We start from the raw sequence: 21,898 nt of genomic DNA on the forward strand, positions 1-21,898 counted from the left end.
AATATAGTACACTGTGCCATAGAAATAATGGGTATCGGATTGTGGAGTGGGTGAAGAGCACGATGATGTACAAAGTAAATATGGATGAGTGTTAAACACAAGTGTCCTCAGAAGGTATCAAGTACCTGCTATAGAATTTAAAACATCTTTAGAAAAGGATGTGTCCACAGAGTTTGCATGCTTCATTGCTGATTGGCTGTGAAATCCTCCATTGGTGCTGAGGTCATCTCTAGACCCCTATAGTCAAAGCACAGAAGAAATTAATAGAAATTATCATATTTCAACATATACTTTAAAAATATATAAAATACATATAAAGTTCACTATATTTTCAATTACATGGTATTTGATTTGATCTTTTATTATCCTAGCAAAGGTCTTCTGCCAAAGAAGGCAGTGAAAATGAATATAGTCAAAACAATACTCTGGGTCACATTTGATTTCAGGTGAGTTAAAAAATTTTTACAATGTAGTATAAACGACCTTTTAATATAGATTAAATGGGTGGAATGACTATATTCATGGATTCAATGCTCTATATCATCATTATCATGGGTTATCTTATATATTTTACTATTACTAAAAACCAGATTTTAAATAATTAGTATGTTCTATTATAGTTTCTATGATAAGTGTTTTCTATTACACAATTTAACCCTCATAAGAATCCTGTGAAGGAGGCATTTTATCCCATTTAGTAAATAAGAAATTAAAGGCTTAAATAGGTGAGATAATTTACCTAATATCACATAGATAGTAACTGATACTACTAGGATTTGAATAAGGTCCCTTCCCCAAATTCCTAAGGCATAGCATCTAACTAGTATCTTGTATTGTAAACTGGGTCAGCAGTATATTCACTCATCTGGGATTTGAACACAGGTAACAGATCCCAAGAGGGTTGTTTTACAGTCGTGATGACTCAGTGGAGAAAGGATAACAAATAGGCCACTGCTAGGCTGTGACTATTATGAAGGCACTTGGCTATAAGACAACCAGGTGGTCAGAGAACTGATACCAAAATGTGGTGGGAGAGATGTACTGAGGATGGCGGCATGGATGTAAGAAGGAACCTGGTAAAAACTGGAGAGAACTGGAAAATGGTGCAGAGAACAGAGGAAAATGAAAAAAAAAAAAAAAAAAAGTGCTGGAGAGATGGGCTAGATAGAAGGCTTCAATGACCGGTCTAGAACCAGTGACACTGACATGCATGTCTCAAAAACACCTAGCAGGAACTGCTAATTCTTAGTCACTCACCGATAGAAGGAAGTGGTATAAGAAAGGCTAACTATTCAAATAGACCTTGGAAATAGTATGCAAACTTACCTGGTTCGATGTATTGACAGTAAAAGGATACAGGTCCTTCAGGTAAATCCTAGGCATATTGTCCAGGAGCATGCCGTAGAGGGGCATGTATAAACTTGCTATCTGGGCCTGCTTTCTCTAGGTGAGAAGGGAGCCAAAATGAAATGATTCACGTAAAAATCAATGGACTCCTCAGTTTGATTACGCATGCAGTGTGCCATTAAATTGGGTTTAGGGAAGGGAGAAAGGAAGACTACTTACTGGTTCTCTGTATCGATCATCAAATGAATGCTTAGCCATTAGATTTTTTAGGACAGCCAAAGCTAAGTGCCTGACATCTTGGTCTTCCTGCAGAGCAAAGCCAACTTCTCGGAGCAGAATCCCGATTAGGAAGTGCTTGCGGCAAAATTCATTAGTGACCGAATATTCAGGCATATCTTTGTGAGGCAAGAAAAGAGATCATATTATTGAAAATCAAATGGTCACTTTATAATCAAGACAGGTTTATCAAACAACTATCAACTCCTCCCTAAATTCAGGGATATAGTCTTGCCAAAGAGATGAGAAATATGAGAGAGGAACATTCAGGAAGATAGGGTGATAATGTATGCATAATTAATACAAATAATGCATGATGTCAAACATCAAGCTTCATAAAACTGGCATCCCTAAATATTATAGCTGAGATGAGAAAAACCCAAATAGTCTGAAGGAATCAGAAATAGTCAACTGAAAGTAATATGTTGAAATGGGCCATTGAGGATGCTTAAGATTTGGAAGTGCAGGTGTCTGAGCAAATGGGGGCAACGAGGAAAGAAGAGGACACTGGGAGGAGAAGTGGTAGGATTTCAATGGCACAGAAATTGTGAAAGTAGGTATGTGAGGAACATAGATATGGGAGACATTCAGTACAGTGCTCAAAAGAGGAGTGATGAGAATTAAGATGTGAGCCACATTGGGACTAGTTGATAGGAAACTTAATTATAAATTCACTAATGGCATTTAGGTTTCTCTGCTTTTTGCACTTAGGTAGCAATTCCAATTGCAGTAGATGATAAGACACTCAGGGCTTTGAAATCAGTAGTCCAATCAGACCTGTGCTTTATTGATTTACTAATATGGTGGCAGAATGTAAATTAACCAGATTGCAGGGAGGGATATAATGTAAGAGGCTGTAGCAGTAGTGGAGAGAGGGGAGAATTAGAGGGCCTGGGGAAGTAGGATCAAAGTAGCAGAAGTATTATCAGCAGAACAAGTTTTCTGAAGGATGTAACAGAGCAAGGAGAGAGGAAAACCAAGGGAGGCTGCAAAATGTTGAGGCTGAATTACCAAGAAAGCAGTGTTACAATTTCCAGTAATAATGCATTTATTCAGAATTGTCCAATAGGGTTCTTAAATGTAACTATTAATAATAGGACTAGCACCCACTTACAGAACTCACACTGTGAGTAAACACTAGGCTACACACTTGATAAGAAGTATCTTAGTCACTTTATAATCAAGACAACAGGAAGTTTTGATTAGTATAGTATGCCAATGGAATATGCATTATATTCAAATTATAGGATTCTAATAATTTCAATCTTGAAAAAATAGCCCAAAGCAGGTTGTAATTTATTGAAAGAAATATATCATATAAAGCTACTTACATTGAACAAGTATGCTATTATATATAGCTGAAATTTTATTCATGATAAACTCTAAAGAAATTGCAGGAACTTTGGAAAATTAAGAAAAATCAAGCTTTAGAGAATAAAATATAAAAGAATTCAAGATGGGGAATTATTTAATTATTTGTGACTGGAGAAAAGTTCAGACAATATTTTGTTTATTTTGACTATACGGTATTAAAAATATGGCTATTTATTAGCATCTGGAAACTGAAAATTTATAGTATCTATATTCATCAATGTTATTGGACTATGATGTGGTTATTGATGCTTAGGTAATATCATATAAAATTATACTATTTACCTGATGCATGCACCTCTTGAGTTGATTCTGAAGGTGTCAAAGGATCTGGATTTAATACAAATAAACAAAAAGTTCAGATATGTCCATATTCAGATATATACTATGTTCATTAATGATGTGTAATATAACTGAAAAATTAAAATATATTGTCCTAAAATAGAATCACTTCAATAAAGCTTTGTTTTTTCAAGAGAAATGCTTTAGGTTGTTTATTTCATTAAAGAGAATGTCATAACATAATTATTTTAATTCTTAGCCTTCTATTTGAGCATCAGATACAGTACTTTTTATAAAAATAATGTACTTTATTCTTTTTTCCTCCAAAATATTAGTGCAAACTATAACAGATTTAAGTCAGGGCTTATCATCTCAGTTAGTGTTTTCCATGAATATAAAAATTGCATCCTGTGTATAATTTATTCACTGCTTAGAAGTAAAGTATTTTAAAGATAAAAAGGGGTCAAATACACAGGTTGGGGGCAAAAGTAGGCTTATAGTTGTTTATATGGAGAATAACACAATAATTGATAAATACTAATACAAGATTAAACTGCATTTTACATACTCACAACTGTAAACCTACTTTTGTCTCCACCTTGTATGATGATCGAAGAAGACTTGACATTGGGTGCTGAACCCATAATGCAATGTACAAATGATGTATTAGGGAATTGTACCCTTAAAACTTAAACAATTTTATTAACTAACTAGAGGCCCAGTGCATGAAAATTCCTGCACTTGGTGGGGGGGGGAGGCGTTCCTCAGCTTGGCCTGCCCAGGAGCCCTCAGGGGATGTCCTACTGACTGCTTAGGAGCTGCAGTGTGGCCTCCTTCTGCAGGAGGCAAATGGCCAATCAGGGGAAGGCAATGCCCCCATCACGCCTCTGCTCCTGCCACTGCCCACAGTCATGACTACCAAAGCCTTAGCCCTAACAGCTACCGCTGCTTGCTTGAGCCTCGGGCTCTCTCAGTGGCAGCTGCCATCTGCAGCTTGCCTGAGCCTTGGGCAGCTTTGTCCAGAAGGACATCCAGAAGGTTGTCCGGAAGATGTCCACCCTAATTAGCATATCACCCTTTTATTAGTATAGATTTCACCCCAATAAATTTAAAAATTAAAGTTCCTAAATAATTTTAGTATTTTCTTTGCATCTTGATGTTTGATGAGCTTCTGATATCTGGGTCTGTGATAATAATTCTCTACTATGGACACCATAGTATATGATCATGATAGAGAATGGACAATATATGTATATACCAAATGTAATAAGTGAAAGCCTTCTGCAGACCATTTATACTATAGTAAGCATGGTAAACAAATTGTGGAGCCCAGTTCTTTCCTGCACACTTATTTCTGACCCAGAGATATCAGGAGTACATAGTGCTGTCTACCTACCTGCCTGCCTTTCTTCTTTCCAAGGTACCAGTTTCTTTATCTCAGACTCATTTAGAGGAATCGTATTCAACATAATTACATAACTTAACTGATAATTAAAAATGAATTTATACTCACAAAAGTATAACTTTTCCTCCATGTAATTTTATCTTTCCAAATCAAAGGAAAGATGTCTTTTGTAGCCAGTATGGTGAAAGACAGTATGGCTCTAGGTTAAATTCTTTGATCTACAATCACCAATTTTATAATTTTGTTGTTGGCCTTCTCTTTAATGAAAAAGGAAATATAGACAAACATTGAGAATCATAGGGCTTTATTCATTATCCCAGGCCAATGATTCCTTTTACATTTTAACCTCATTGTCTGCGTCTAATACATGTGGCAAGTTCAAACAAAACAAAGATTGAGGAAGCAGGAAAACCATGAACAAACAAATAAAAGTATTCCCTTTGTAGGAGCCAATAAAACTTCTGGGAATTATTACCTGGGATGTTTGCTGATCTTATGGGGAGACACAAAGGGATAAAGTGCTCATGTTGACACACTTCTTGAAGGAAATCAAATTTATACTGGCATAAGGTCTGAAAAAGAAACAAGCAGGATGACTATTATTTACATGCCAAGAAAGTTAATAAAACAAAGAATCCGCACTTGACTTTTGTACCTAAAAAGATGTTACTTTTGTATGACCACAGCTATTTGTTAAGTTTAAGAAATTTTGCCCCTCCATAGTGGTAAATGCAGGCAGCCTTCCTATTTGGGGAGTTTGATTAAGGCTTCCTCAGGAAATAATCTCATTTGTAACCTGCCCTATTGAGGCATTTTTTTGTTGTTGCTTCTTTTAGTTTATAACTCACTTATTATGAGAAAAATAGTGCCTCACCAAATGCACAGAGCTGTACAACTACCCTCAGATCATAGAACAGATTGCTACAATCAATTCCTATGATTCAAGGAAGTAAGAAAGACAATAAAAAATGAAAGAGAATCTCTCTTAGTTTGCCATTTGTTCTCAGGATACATTATTAATTCTACCTCTTCTCTACTCTTGCAAATAGGCCTGTCCTTTCAATAATGTTTTGAATAGCACAGTGATAAATGGAGTCCAGACTTTGTCTAAGACAACTGTAATACTTGAACTAAGAACAACCACATAAATAGAAACAAATCAGCACATTCATAACTCTTCTGTTTTCACTCTCATGCAAGTTAAGTAATACATTTTTAAGATTCAGATTGTGTTCATTTTATTTGCTAATATCAGCTAACAAAATAAAATATATTCCATTCACTTGAATATTACAGAATTATATTTTGTGGCAACTTTAGTCAATCATTTAAAATACTGCAATTTACAAATGATTGTATTTGACTTAATCCTTTGTACATAAAAGTAAAGGAGAGCATAATTAATTTATATGTTAATTATTCTTCATTGAGAAGTTTCTGTTTGGTTTTTGAAAAATTATATAATTTAGGTCTACTGGAATTGCATCTAAATGAACATTCTTAAAATTTCATGCATAATTGGAGAATTAATGAAGAATATTCTTTTTAAAAGTATTAAAAGAGAGAATTGGATGCTCAAAACTACATGATATGTAATTAGGTAACTCTCCTGATCAAAACTGCCAAGAAAAATAATATTCATATTCCTAACCATGAGATGAAAAACTATAAGATGAACATTTTTTATTTTTGGTCATTCTACATTGGTTATTATTTTACAACTAGAGGCCCAGTATATGAGATTTGTGCACTCAGAGGGCCCTGTCCCTTCTTGCAGTCTGGGAGCCCTTGGGGGATGTCCAACTGAAGGCTTAGGTCCACTCCCTGTCAGTAGGACATCCTTAGTGCTGCCATGGAGGTGGGAAAGGCTCCCACCACCACTGCTGTGCTTGCCAGCTGTGAGCTGGACTTTTGGCTGAGCAATGCACCTACTGTGGGAGCGCACTGACTACCAGGGGGCAGCTCCTGCATTGAGCATCTTCCCCCTGATGGTCAGTGCACATCATAGCAACTGGTTGCTCCACCGTTTGGTTGATTTGTGTATTAGCCTTTTATTATATTGAATACCTAGGTAATTTTTTTCTTCAGGACTTACCGTCTTCCCAATAAGTAAAGTTTAATGAGGAACTACAAATTCATATGCCCTCTCTCTCCTGCCAAGAGGCAGGTGTGTGACCCAAAGTAGGCTGACCACACACTTCCTTTTTGGAAAGCAGATATTAAGAAGAGTGTTATTATTTAAGCAGCAGTAGACTTGACCAAATAATCTCTTCTTGGAGATTATTCTTGTGCTATAGCTCTTTTCCAAGTCTAGTTCTTTACATTGTGCTATTTACTCCCAATAGAACTTCCAATAAGTTTGTTTTTACTCAAACTGGAATAAACTTCTGTTGCTTGCAACCCAATGAACCTTCACTGATAAATTGCATGACCTGGCCCAGGCTTATTTCTCTTTAGCATATGCCATACTAAACTCAGTGGTCCTCAGACTTGAAGATGAATAAAAATCACCTGAAAGTCTTGATACAATACAGACTTCAGTTCTGAGTGATGCTATTGCATTAGCCTAGGAACCTCATTTTGAGAACCACTCTTCTTTAAAGCGCTGTTTCCTGCCTGTCTCCCAACATGTAGCCCCTATTTAGGCAGGTTGGCCAACTGTACATTTTGCCCAAGACTGAAGGACTTCCAGAGGTGGGACGTTCAGTACTTAAACAACACAGTCCTGAGCTAGAGTTCTATAAGAACTGCCGCTGGAAAGAACTATTTCTTCTCCACCCACAGGACATAGAAGTGAAATGTAAACACTTTCATTCCACTCTCCCTTGTTCCCCATTAAGGAAGGATTTGGGAGACTTTCTCAGCAGATAGATGAACCATTTACAAGACGGCCTCTCACTAATACAGACATTGTGCTTTTTGGTGTTGTTTTTTAATGCAGAGATTGGGTAAGTTGATGTTTTACGCACATATACAGAGAGATCAATTTATTTATTTATACTGCCATAGCTCAGAAAGCAATCACTCCTGCACTTGGTTCTTACCTTGAGTTCACCAGAGGAGAACATGCTGATGTAATTGTTGACCATCTTAAACACAAAGCCCCTGTCCATAAATGTAAAGCAGCGCTAAAAAAGATAAAATTTCAAATTAAAACATTTTACTTTAGCCGGGACCGGTTTAGCTCAATGGATAGAGCGTCGGCTTGGGGACTGAAGGCACCCGGGTTCGATTCCGGTCAAGGGCATGTACCTTGGTTGCGGGCATATCCCCAGTGGGGGGTGTGCAAGAGGCAACTGATCGATGACTCTCTCTCATTGATGTTTCTAACTCTCTATCTCTCTCCCTTCCTCTCTGTACAAAATCAATAAAATATATTAAAAAACAAAACAAAAAAAAACATTTTACTTTAAAGATCATTAAAGATTTTGAAAAGATAATGAAATTTATTGAAATAAAATAACATTTAACTAAATGTGTTGTGTACTGAGTATGCCAAAAACCTCTCAAGTATGTTTAAGCATTTGCCCACATATGGCAACTAGTTAAAGTGTTAGATATAGAACACCCATCAGAAAGCTACAAACCAATATTGATCAATTTTATACAACATCACTTGGAGCTTTGCAATTAAATATTATAGCCTTTTCCTTTTCTATAGAAAGTTTTAGCTTTTACTTGTGTGTTTATTTTTTAAACAGTTACATTTTATTATTTTTCTTTAGCAACTTCATTCCTGTACTGTACAGCTCTCGGAAGGAACAGGGGTGGCAGAGATGGGTCAGAAAAACCTTTTAAAATCTCAGGTCTCCTTCAACAGAGGAGCTTTTCTTTCAATTAAGGCAGCTTGAATTTGAGGAGTGAAGATAAAAGATCCTGAGATTTCTATCAGGGAACTGTTCACTGTCTTTCTTATTCTGTTTTCAGACTCTCTTATCTATAATGAGTGTGTAAATAGCAGGTAGTTTTGGAGGATACAGGCAAAAAAAGCCCACCAAAAACAAACAAACAAACAAAAAACCGTAAACAGTATTTCACGTAGGAAAGATAGATAAAAGTATTCATCAAACAGTGTTAGTTGTGACTACTCATAAAAAATGAAGATTTGAATCAATTAACATTGAGGATATCTCACATCCATTAGCATGGGAACTTGATTGGAATTGCATCTCATAACTGTACCTTAAGAAACCTGGCAATGCTGTGGTTGGCCCTTCTTGTTTCTTCAAGGGCATCTTTGTATTTCCAAATCATGTGATCAGCTAGGACCATGACCAGATTGTCCAATTCATTTTGGTATGATTCAGGAAATCTTTGAGCCCGAGAAAGCTAAGAAAAGAATAGGTCATTTCTTTATAATGTGACATATGAAATGCTAAGCCTGGAAAAAAAATAAACTGAAAACTTGAATGTAATAATAAAATAGGAGCCCTTTTAATTTTAAGGTCATGATTTCTATCATTTTCATTTAAATTTTCCTTCTCCTTTGGCCAATAAAATTTTCATTTAAAAAGTAAATTATAACATATTTTAATTGCAAACTATTAAAACATGCAGCATTTTTCTATAACTTTTCACATCTTTTTTTCCATTACAAGTTGACATATAACATTATTTTCAGGTGTACAGCATAGTGGTTAGACATTTATATAACTTCCTAGAGGCCCAGTGCATGAATTTGTGCATGGGTGGGGTCCCTTGACCTGGCTGGTGATCAGGGCCATTTGGGGCCCTCTTGACCAGTTCTGATAGGGACCAGTCGGGGAGAGGGACTGCAGGAGGTTGGCTGGCTGTGGGAGGTTGGCTGTGGGAGTACTAACCACCAGGGGTCCTCAGATCTTACTCAGAGATGAAAGTTTGTACCAGCCAGCCTTAACTTCATGGTCTCAGTATTTGCCACAGCAGGTGCCAGTGGGAGCTCAGAGTCAAGACATTTCTTCCACAAGATGCAAAATGGTGCGGCTGGGAGTTTACATGTGTTAGATGGAATGAAAGTCAATGGATCCCTAAAGACCAGCATTAGATCCAGGAATCTATTCTTGCTGCCTGAACTCCTGCCCATAAGGGAGAAGTCCAGGCAGCTGACTTCCCATCTCAGGCTCTACGTCATGAATTTACACAGACCCTTTTTTATGAGAGAGGCAAGATCCATTTATCTTCAGAATTCAACTTTTATCATTAGATTCACGTTTTGCTATAGATAAAAACACAAAAGTTGATGTTAGACTGAGCCTAACTTGCTAAGATTCTGAGTACTCGGCCTTGCATGCTGCAAAAGGAAAATCATGGAGATTAAAGGGATACACAGTCATTTCTCCTACTTAACAGGCAATGAACATATATTGCTACAATTTACAAAGTAAATACCAATGGAACTACTGACAGCACCTTCATGAGCATAATTTACCTATGTGTAGCATTGTTTACCTATGATCTTACCTGAATTTTATTTGTGTCAATTAAGTGCTGTGCCATTGATTTCACGATAATTGCAAAGAAGAACCAGGAATGCTGTTAGGAAAAGAAAAGGCAGTGAAAAATTCTCCTATGGTGAAATAATGATAATTCTGTTCTTTACATCATGTAATATTATAGAATCTTTATCTTACAGTGTGTTCTTTGAAAGTAAGTGCATCTGAGCAATAATATGTGTTAGGATGATCTATACCAAAGACCTAATGGTAAAAGTAAGCAGACATTTCAGTTTCTCTGTCATCTCAAAGATGTTTAAAACAAGATGCCTAATGGCTACAAGGGATGGCTAATTAAAGAATAGTCCTATGCAGTATTTACCCATGAGGTTCTATTTGTGTCACTTATTTACCAGGTGTACTGGTTAATAATGTAGATTATATAATCAAAGAAAACATGGTAATTTCAAGAGAAACATCCAAAGTCCTTTATTCAAAATAATGTTCATCGCTAGCTACACATTTCCTCCATCTTTCAGGTAATTTGTGGATATTGTCCCAACAGAACTTTTCTTGTTTTGAGGCAAATCATTCAGAGAACCAATTTTCTACTTTTTTGTATGTTTTGAAGTGCTGCTCTGAAATTGTGTGTGCCATTGATCGGAACAAGTGGTAATCTGAAGGAGCAAGGTCTGATGAATACAGCAGGTGGGTTAATACTTTCCAGGCAAGATCTTTTAACGTATCTTTAACTGGTTTTGAAGTGCATGATGGTGCATTATCATAAAGCAAAATTACTTTGCCATGTTTTCTGGCCTATTCTGGTCATTTTACAATTAAAACATGGTTCAAATTGATTATTTATTGTTGGTAGTGATCAGTATTAATAGTTTCATCTGGTTTTAGAAGCTCATAATACATCACACCTTCCTGATCTCACCAAACACAGAGCATTGTCTTCTTTCTAAGTGATTTGGCCTTGTAGTCGATGTTGATGCTTGACTTGGATCAACTCATGATTTTGTGCATTTGGAATTCTCAAAATAAATCTATTTTTCATGGCCAGTCACAATTCAGTGCAAAAAAGACTTTCTTTCATGCTGTTGAAGCAACATTTTACTGATGACTTTTTGGTTTTCCATTTGTCTTTCATTCTGTTGATGTGGCACCCATTTTCTTTCCTTTAAAATCTTTCCCATTGCTTGTAAATGATCAGAAATTGTTTGCTGAGCAAAGGTTAATCATTCTGCAAGTTGCTTTTGAGTTTGACACACATCTTCATTCAATAATGCTTGTAACTGTTGATATTCAAACTTTTTCAGTTGACCTGGTTGTTCTTTGTCTTTCACATCAAAATCACTTTTAAAGCATTTGAACTAGTTTACAAGTATCTTAAGATGGAGCATGTTCACCATAAGCTTCCTGAAGTATATGATAACTTTCAGCAGCACTTTTCTTCAAAATAATGAACTAAAACTTCCCCCAAATGCTCTTTTTTTTGGGGGGGGGGAAATTTGACATTTTTTATTGCCTAAAGTTTTACATATGTCTTCTTTCTCCCCATTTGAACTCTTCCCCCCACCCCCTAGCCATTCCCACCCCGGACAAGCCCCGAGAAATTCAACATTTTTAAGTGTAAAAACATCTATGATGTTAACATCTTCACAAAATTTGACATATGAAGTTTTGGAGCCTGCTGTAAATACAACAAAATAGCATACATATCAAATTGCATATGTAACAACATATATGTAACTTCATCTATTGAAAAAAAAAATCCGCATTATTAACCGGTACACCTGGTAAACAAAACTAAAATTTTCTATATTAAAATATATCTTAGCAGGCCAACCCCTAATATTTCAAGGGCTAGAGGAAAGATAAAAAATTGAAGCCACAGGTCTAAATATTTAAAGTTCGAAGTCATGCTAACAAAGTTTGATCATCCTACCTTGACAAACATAACTCCATGACAACGTGGAGTGTTGTACCAAAATATGGGTATCTCAGGGAAGAACAACCCTGGCCTATAGCTTCTTGTCACCCAAGATTCAGTCCTGCACCTAGAGGGATTTGGTCCACGTGTGACTGTCCAGCCTGCACAACCAGGTGTTGTCCACAAACTAGTGTCTTTTCCACTGCAAACTGGTTCTAGGGTTGTACTCAGGCAGGAAGATTTTCCCGGTGAGGGATAGACTTAGGAATGAGATCTAAGTAGGCCTGTGAGGAAGCCTGGAAACCCATGAGGTGGGGACTCTGAGGATCCTCAAAGTTTAGGAAGGCATGGGAGGAGCTCCCAGTGAGCATTCCTCTTGGCTACTGTCATATTTTTTCCTGTGGGGTGGGGCTCAGTCAGAAAAGATCAAAGCGTGCACCAGGATGAAGTCCAAGGGTGAAAGGGTGATACTTATCCCAAATAAAAAATTCTGTGTTGCATATGTACAGTTTATATAGCAACCCCTCATCCTCTCTTTTCCCTCCCCTCCACCACAAACATTTCTAAATTTTATTGTAGTTATTCCCTTGCTTAACTTCATAATTTTGCTACCAATATCATACGTTGAAGAAACAAATTTAGTTTTGCTTACCACTGACTTTATGTAAATTAAATTATCCTCTATGTATTCTCCTCTGATTACCTTTTTCACTCAACAAATTCTGTTTTTAGGTTCATTTATGTTGCATCATGAAGCTGAGGGTCTCATCATGACAGATAATTAAGCTGGGAACTAAGTTCACTCTTCTATAATAATTTACAGCTGTCTTTTCATAAATTTTTACCATCACTTCCTTATGTGTTTCAACTTTTTGGGGTCAAAGAGTGGTTGTTTTTGGCTTCCTTTCTGTTGTCAATATATTTATTAACATAGCATTAATCCTTTTGTTGCTATATATTGTACCTAATAAACTCAACTTGATTTTTATTATACTTAGAAGAATGTTTGAGATAACTCTTCATAGACATTTATTCTGTCTTTAGGCCAAAGAACTTGACTGAAATCCATTTTATTCTTAAGGTGATCTTTTCTGTTGACATAGACCTCTCTTGCTTAATGCTTTTATATGCTACAGTTTCGATATATGTATACTACTAGAAACTATAAGAGAAATTATCTGTGAAAATCAGTGGATGCTATCACCTCCTGGGGGTTAAGAGTGAGCCTTATACTAACAATGAAAGAATCGTCTTTCAATTCCTTACCTTCAAGACATGCTTAATTGTTGTTGAGTCATTTGATTTCAAAAGACCAGTCACATTTTTAGCCAATTCCTCGTGTATCGTTCTCTCCTTGCATGCCCTGGTCTTGAACACGAACTGAACAAAATCCAAAAAGTGAAATAAGTAATATGCTTTAAGAAAACAATGCTTCAGAAATAATGTTCCATGAATAACTCTTAACTCAAATTTATCTGCTCATACCAGATTTTGTCATGAAATAAATGAAGGCCCAATGAGAAGAGCAGTACACACCTGTTCCTATTTATGACTGCACAGGTAGGGGCTGGCTCACCTAAGCTCTCTTTGAAACTCTTTTTGTAGAAATCAAAGGAAGAGTCAGAGTGTAATTTAGCAGATTCAAGGAAACATGGAGGGCTTTGACCCACCTACTTAGGACACATTTCCCCTTCTCCTTCCTTCCACTGGTAACAGGTGGCATGGTAGCATTTCTTCATCCTGAAAGGGTAGAGCACCCACTCAAATAGCCAAGTGGGGAAGCAGGTGCCTTCCAGAGGCCAGTAGTTGAGCTCCCCACATGCCCAAGGCCTACCACCTCATGCTTAGGCACAGCCATCAAAGGATCATGAACATTGGCCATCAGTAAAATAACACCTACTCACTTGTTTATTTCTCAAAAGATTGGTTTTGGCATCATTAATGAGTGCATGTAATGGTTTTAGTTTTCAGTTTTTGTTCATCTATTTTAAGGATATTACCATCAATGTTTACAGGTATATTTCAAATATAAAATGCTTATTCCTGAATCATACCATTTTACTTATGAGTTTGACCTCAAGTGAGGTCATTTTTTTCAGAATATCCACAATTCAGACTTCATTATAATCAGGAGTGAAGGCAAGCAAGAAACTCAAAGCAGAGGCACATTCAAATTTGGATCTGTAATTATTTGTTTGAACTTCATAGTTCATCAACAGTTAAGTGTCTTGAGGGGGCCTGACTTCTCTAAGTTCATCCCAGAAGAGAAAGACAAAGCTAAGAGATGCATAAAACTAGCTAAAGTCAAGAGTAATATGATTTTTCCCCCTTGATCATGGACTCATGTGAGGTAACATCATAACCACCTAGTATCATGCACAGTCATTTAGGCTTAAGGGCATTATGACTAGTTCTGAACTATTCTTATTTTAAAATTTTTGTTATCACATGTCAGTTCCATGAATTTCTGTAATCGATAGCATTTCATTAGTTTAACTTTAACTTTAGACATACATTTTTGAAAAAGACATGGTGTATGTGTGTATTTTGGATACCACAGATGGTTGAGTTAGCAGCATTTAGCACCACTGAACTTGAAATGGTGTTTAGTTTGTTTCTGAATAAATATTAATTGCATTGAATATCACATCTCTCAAGGACATCAAAGCATATATAGGTACTAGAACATCAGTTTTTATTACACTCATAGTTGTGGGGCTTAATATCTATTTACATGTTAAGAAATAATTTTTTCCCACCAAAAGTAAAAAAAGAAATCAGACTCCTTAGTTAAGGCCAGACTGTCAACCATGTATTACAACAGGTGTCCAATCATAGAATCACAGAGCTGGAAGTTCATCTGGTCTATCCCATCTCACTTCACAGAGGAGTAAATGAGGTTCAGAGAAGCTGACTGCTCAAGTTAACTATTTAACCTTGACTGGAATGTAGGTTCCCACTTGCTACTTTCATGATCTTTCCAGAGTAAAATTTTAGCTGGTTATATTTATTAGGCTGTATTTATTTTAGATTATGAAAATGTGTTATAGAACACCTTTAGGAATTGTTATCAGCTTGAAATTCCACATAGGTGTATTTCTGAATTTGAATCCCTTCAGAGAAAGCTAAATAAGCAGTCTCTTATTACAATATCAAATGATCTCATCGGGATATTTCAAACATCCTGGTTAGAAATAAAGACCGTCCCAGGATGCATTGCCAATAAACATCTCCCAGACCTGTCACAGATGGAGTCTGAGAGCTGATTTCAAGGTTCTCATAAGATCAGACTTGACTGTCACAAAAATGTCACAACACTAGTAGATTCTTAATATAATTTTTAATGATTCCTTTGGAATAAGGTATATAATAACTGCATTGAAATGGAGATGACTTTGTGTAATATGGACTGGAGAATTTTTTTTTTTTTTGTCTCAGTCCCTTTGAAGAGTGAAATGGAAAATTGAGGTAAGCATTGAGAGAGTGAAAATTCAGTAGATGGTTCTGTTGAATATAAATTAATCAGCACCATATAAAAGTATGCAAAGGTTCTATCTTTAAACAGAGATCAAATTAAAAAGGCATTTATAGGTGAATCTAGGAATATGGCTTTCTGCAAATGAAATGTAGATCATATTGAGTAAAATTAGAGCAAAGGGAAATGATTATGAAATAACTCATATACTTATAGTAAGGTATTTGGGAAACCACCTAACATTTCTGGCAGGTATTTGTTTCCTTTTACAATATATTTGTTTGTGTGTGTGTGTGTGTGTGTGTGTGTGTGTGTGTGTTTAAGAAAAACACCACCCCCTCCCAAGTTTCTAGCACAAAAAGCCATAAATTCTTTTCTAGTCACCTTTCTAGACATCTAAAATATATGGGTATATGTCTGTCCATATGTATTAGTGGAATATATTATTTTAATTAAAATGGTCTATGTCTTAAAAAGATTTCACCTCTGCATAGAACAAATAGAAATGTAGGTCCTCTATGCATCATAAAGTGAACTAACCTATCTCTGATTGATTTTTTATTTTATTTTTTTTCATTCAAGAAGATGACATTCAGACAGGATTTATAATGTGCAAACATCATCGCAAGTTCACGGGCATTAATTCATAGGCCAACTGGAAATGAGAATATAGACTTGAAGGACACTGGAAGAAGCAGTGCACAGTTGATGGAATGGGCTAGTGGTTCATGCCAGAGGATAAAGGACTTAACATACCAGAAGCAGGTACAAATATACAGTAACTGGGAAAATGAAATAATGCCTGAGAAAACAATAAGAAAAGCTAAGAAAACATTATAGAAGAAACATAGAGCATTCAACAAACCAACATGAAAAATCTTCCTTAAATTTACACAGAAATTTCATTTCTTATAATGTTGACGTCCAAACGACAATTTTTTTATTCTCTAGCTCAAACTTTTTGGCTGTTTTTCCCCATATAAACATTCATTTGCATATGTACATGTTATTTATTCACTTATATATTCAAACAATACATCTAGCCCATCAATGCAAAGAGAAGAAATTCTAATTAGCTAAGAGGAATGCTTGGTATTACTCTGGTGGACACCATCTAGCTAAAGAGAAAAACTTCCCACTTATGTAGACAGGAAATGAGACAAGCCACACAGCACAAGGGCATAGGACCAATGTCCAAGTGGTGATTTCATACCTTAATGTATGACTGGACGGCATAGTCCAGCTGTTCCTCGTGGCACTTGGCGACGATGTCAGTCAGAACCCTGAAAAAAACAGACGCTCAGTGGCCTTTCTGGAGAAGGCAGGAAAATTCCACTTTGTTTTTCACAGGAGTGCTTGAAAACTGGTGCTTACTATTATAGTTAATGAGTAAATGAATGAATCAATTTCAGACTCTCCTTCCTACCTCTCCAATATTGAGTATTTAATATCTATAGTACCTGCTAGCCATTTCCAACCTTGAAATCTCTAAAAACTAGATATAAATAATGTCTTATGGCTGTAGTATCATTGGAGATTTCTTTTTTGCCTCCTGAGTTGAATGTGCTATTATGGTGCCTGTGTTTGCTGACACTGTCTTCTTAGAAAAAGGATCATTTTTAGTGTCTGATTAAAACTTCAGATCTTTAGCCTTGAATGATCATATTCATTTTTAAAGGGATTCACTTCCAACCTAGAGGCACTATATTTTAATGCTTATGGAAAAAGTGATTAGGTTAAGATGTATAATCCCCCCCCCCCGCCCCCCACTCTTAGCTGGGACAGGGTTTCTATAGCACTGCTGGTGAGGGTTGATATTTTCACATGAACACTTCTAGTTATTCCATATGGAGCTGTCGCATTTAGGAATATCTCAGAATTCAACAAATATATTAGCTGAAATACTTGGGAATCTTGTCAATATAGACACATATACTCATGCTATAATAGCACACATTGAAGATAGAGTATGGGACTTTTAATCTGTGTCTAGAACTGGCTGGTTATAGAACTGTTAGAGCTGTCTTAACTTTCCAGAGCTTCATGGCTCCACTTTAAAAACAAGGCCAAAGAGTCTGGCTGGCATGGCTCAGAGGTTGAGCATCAAACTATAAACCAGGAGGTCACAGTTAGATTCCTGATCAGGGTACATGCCTGGGTTGCAGGTTCCATCCTCAGTGTGGGGCACACAGGAGGCCGCTGATCAATGATTCTCTCTCATCATTGATGTTTCTCTCTCTCTCTCTCTCTCTCTCTCTCTCTCTCTCTCTCTCCCTTCCTCTCTGAAGTCAATAAAAATATTGGGGGTGGGGGGTGGAGGAGAGGAAACCAAGGCCAAAGACTCTCCTGAAAAAAGGCTAATCATATGCCTGTGAGTTCAGAAGGTACTGCAAACATGTCAATCCCAAGAGTAATTTTTATTTTTGGAATGCTGTGAAAAACAACATTCAGAATAGATGATTCAATAATTCAAAACATGATCTCTATGAAGAGGAAATTATGATTGCCAAAGTCACCAGACAGATTAGTAATGTTGGAAGAATGTGTAGTATAGACAAACTTAAAGTGAGAAGAGTTGAAGAAAAATAGAATATAAAAAAAAAAGAAAGAAAAAGATTTGTTGGGAATGTAAAATGGTACAGTCACTGTGGAAAACATTTTCTTGAAAACCATCATACAACCCAGCAATCACACTGGGCATTTTTTTTAGTGATATGAGAACTTACATTTACCCCAAATCTACCCCAAACTGGAAACAACCTAGTGAATTGTTAAACATATTCTGGTATGGCATACTACTCAGAAATAAAAAAAGAAAGGAACTATGGATAGATTCATAAACTTGGATGACTCTCCAGAGGATTAATCTGAGTGAAAAAGAAAAAAACAATCCCAAAGAGTATAGATAGATAGATAGATAGATGAAATATATATATATATATACTAGAGCCCCATTGCATGAAGATTTGTGCAATAGGCCTTCCTTTCCCTAGCTGCCAGCACTGGTTTTTCTCCAGCACCCAGGACCTGAGCCGCAGCAGAGCCAAGCCTTCAGCCTTCAGTAGAGCCAAGCCTTCAGCCTTCAGGCTTGGCTCCAGCCACAACAGAGCCTTTAGTCTTAAGTCTTCACTCGGGCGAAGCCTTCAGTCTTCGCTACTAGCCATCTTTGTTGGGATAATTTGCATACTCACTCTTGATTGGCTGGTGGGCATCACAGTGGTATGGTCAATTTGCATCTTTCTCTTTTTAGTGTAGACATATGTATACAATTTTTTATTTCTTTTTAAAAAAATATATTTTATTGATTTTGTACAGAGAGGAAGGGAGAGAGATAGAGAGTTAGAAACATCAATGAGAGAGAGAGTCATCGATCTGCTGCCTCTTGCCTACCCCCTACTGGGGATATGCCCGCAACCAAGGTACATGCCCTTGACCGGAATTGAACCTGGGACCTTTCAGTCCTCAAGCCGACACTCTATCCATTGAGCCAAACCGGTTTCGGCCAATTTTTTATTTCTTAAGATGACAAAATTTTGGAGATGGAGAACAGCTGAGTAGTTACCTGGGATGAGGAGTGTGGGTGGAGATGAGAGGGAAACAGTTGTGGAGATGGAGTGCTTCATATCCTGAGCCTATCAATGTCAATATCCTGGTAGTGCTACTGTACTGCAGTTTTGCAAGATGTTGCCTTTGGGGTGAATTGGGTAAATTGCATAGGATCTCTTTGCATTATTTCCTACAATTGCATGTGAATCTATAATTACCTCAAATGAAAAAGTTTAAATATCACAAAGAAGAGTTGAAAAAGAAGTATAGTCTTTTACTCAAATGATAACAACAGATGATTAGAAATCAAAAGTAAGAAATACTTAAATTTGAGATATGTGTTCAAATGAAATACAAACATACATAATTAGGTGGCCATTCAGTTAAAATCAAAGTTCTGTGTAACCACAGAGGAGAAAAATCTCTTCTCCTAAGACTATGTTACGGATACCTGGTCACAGTTGTACTTATTTCATCTTCCTCATTCTGGACCAAAACCTTGAAGAGCTGGTTCAAGATTATAGGCAGAAAACTCATGATCGCATGAATCTTTTCCACATTCAATAAGTTCTGTAGTAAACCAACAGGAAGCAAAAAGGCACTGATTAAATTGAAAGCCTATTCTGCTGATGGTGTTCAGAACTTGCTGCTCATTAAATTTAGCATGGCATGGGTTAGGGTTAGGGTTAGGGTTAGAATGGGGGCAATGTGGCAATGGGATTTTAAAAACTAATTTAAAATCAATTGGCTTTACTTTTCAATCATTCTTATTTTGAAACACCTACCTATGCTTGTTTATTAACTCACAGACAGAAACTATTAAGGAATTGTGAAATGAAATAATTGACTTCCTTAATTGATAAGGCATTTAAAAATCTTCAACGATAATTACTTCTTAATTTGTGAGTCAATGAAAATTACAAAGGTCCCTTTTGCCCATTTCTCCCCCCAAAACCACTGAAATGATTTGTATATCACTTTACCTTACAAGAGCGGACAAAATTCGAGGTAGGTGACTGAGACATATCTTTTTCCCTTTTTTGGCACTCTCGGAAAAATGCGTTCACATATGGATCCTGAAACAGTAAGAATAAAAGTGTTTATTTTTGAGGACATGTGAACCGTGTAACAATCACGGTAATGGGAGGCAGCCTTTCTGTAGGATCGATGCCTTCATGTGGAAGTGCTTTATGAAAGCCTCAATAACACAGCTTTCATTTCCGCTTCTCAAGGAGGGCTAGAGTTGAAATAAACTACGAAGTCAACTCCCTTCCATAATTTATGCTCATAGACTTGTTTTCCTTCTCGGCTATCTCCTAATGGCTGGAGAATTACTTTCCTTGGCTTTCTACCTTTTTGTGTGTTTTTAATTGTCTTCTTTCCTATTCTTGCTCCAGTTTCTTCCATAGACTTCTACTAATTTTTCTTACATTTCTTTAACACACATGAGGAATGCATAAGGACCTTTTCAGGCTTATCTGCCAGAGATAATAAAAAACTAGGAAGTGCACACTAACAACATGAGATGACATGACTCTTACCCTTTGTGTCCCCCCCAAATCCATAGGTTGATGTCCTAACTCCCAGGACCACAGGCTATGACTGTGTTTGGAGGTAATTAAGTTAAAGTGAGGCAGTTAGAGTGGCCCTAGTCCAATATAACTGATGTCCTTACAAAAGCATAAATTTGGACACCAGACATGTACACCCACAGAGGAACAATCACGTGGGGCACAGTGAGAAGGCCAAGGAGAGAGGCCTTAGAAGAAACCAACTCTGCTGATGCCTTGATCTTGGACTTCCAGCTTCCAGAACTATGAGAAATAAATGTCTGTTGTTTAAGTTACCCCATCTGTGGTATTTTGTTATGGCAGCCCCAGCAGATTGATACACCCTTTAATGGTATTTACTGAAGAGAGTAGCACTTTGGAAATTCTCTAAATTCTGTGCTGAGGGGTCAGATACACTCTCTGAGTCTTTCTCTGGTATTTGTCAATTCTAGAAGGCCATTTGTGGTTTGGGAAAGAGCATTACATTTGTCTTGAGGCACCTGAGATTACTGAGAGAAGTTTTGATCCCATCTATGTGTCCTAATTTATTTCTTTTTTTCTTAGCAACCATGTATGTACTATATTTAAAGCAGTGTGAAACAAAAATCGAAAAGCAGATACACAGAGAATTTGAGGAAGGAGAAAAACGTGTTCTGGGTACTTGTGATAATTTGCTTTGCGGTTTATAATTGGTGCCAGGAATACGCTCACATTGGGGTAAAATATGCCTCATAATGGGAGGGGTGAGTTTGTGGTATCACATTTTGCAGTTCATGAAATATTTTCACATGTAGTTTCTCAGTTTAATCATCACCACACCCTTGTGGTAGAGAGATTTAATTGTTACCCTTTTCCTGATGAGAAAACAGGGGATGCTGGGTGAAGTGACTTGTCCAGGGTCACTGAGCCAGAAGTTGGCGGAGGTAGTTATCAGATGCAGTTCTGCCGACCTCATGGCCTTACCATTAGAGAAGCTTTGGCTGGGCATTGGGAGTTAGAGTTAGTTTTCAGGTAAAAGTCCAAAGTTTTTATTTTTATCATTTCACATTTTTAATACTGTAGGTGGAAGCAAACCATCTTCCAAGGAAGGTGTCATCCTGATAAATACACTCTGGTACTTTGGTGGCTGGATTTCTATGGATTAGGATGTACTATCTCCCCTGGGAGAGGCCTATAATTATGCCACAAACATTGCTCCTTTTCCATCACCAGCTCCTCTGACACCCTGTGAAATGGTGAGTCTTCTCCTGTCAATATAGGAGACACCTTATGACTCTGCCTGTTGGACAAGATGCTAAC

General features: G+C 36.9%; 1 protein-coding gene across 16 annotated transcripts in view; it reads right to left on the bottom strand.

The window, feature by feature from the left end:
• DOCK10 (dedicator of cytokinesis 10) overlaps positions 1 to 21,898 on the bottom strand; it is a 208,645-nt gene that overhangs the window by 39,206 nt on the left and 147,541 nt on the right. For all 16 annotated transcript variants that reach the window (XM_045575320.1, XM_045575321.1, XM_045575322.1 and 13 more), the window contains exons 23-34: positions 20,033 to 20,125; positions 19,501 to 19,619; positions 16,717 to 16,786; positions 13,295 to 13,408; positions 10,121 to 10,192; positions 8,864 to 9,010; positions 7,726 to 7,809; positions 5,157 to 5,253; positions 3,280 to 3,324; positions 1,567 to 1,742; positions 1,327 to 1,443; positions 126 to 237 (exon numbers count right to left, since the gene is read on the bottom strand). In XM_045575320.1, coding sequence (XP_045431276.1) covers positions 126 to 237; positions 1,327 to 1,443; positions 1,567 to 1,742; positions 3,280 to 3,324; positions 5,157 to 5,253; positions 7,726 to 7,809; positions 8,864 to 9,010; positions 10,121 to 10,192; positions 13,295 to 13,408; positions 16,717 to 16,786; positions 19,501 to 19,619; positions 20,033 to 20,125 — 1,246 coding nt within the window. The remainder of the gene's footprint in view (positions 1 to 125; positions 238 to 1,326; positions 1,444 to 1,566; positions 1,743 to 3,279; positions 3,325 to 5,156; positions 5,254 to 7,725; positions 7,810 to 8,863; positions 9,011 to 10,120; positions 10,193 to 13,294; positions 13,409 to 16,716; positions 16,787 to 19,500; positions 19,620 to 20,032; positions 20,126 to 21,898) is intronic.

This window comes from Pipistrellus kuhlii, unplaced genomic scaffold (assembly GCF_014108245.1).
Source record: "Pipistrellus kuhlii isolate mPipKuh1 unplaced genomic scaffold, mPipKuh1.p scaffold_m20_p_7, whole genome shotgun sequence".
Lineage (NCBI taxonomy): Eukaryota > Metazoa > Chordata > Mammalia > Chiroptera > Vespertilionidae > Pipistrellus > Pipistrellus kuhlii.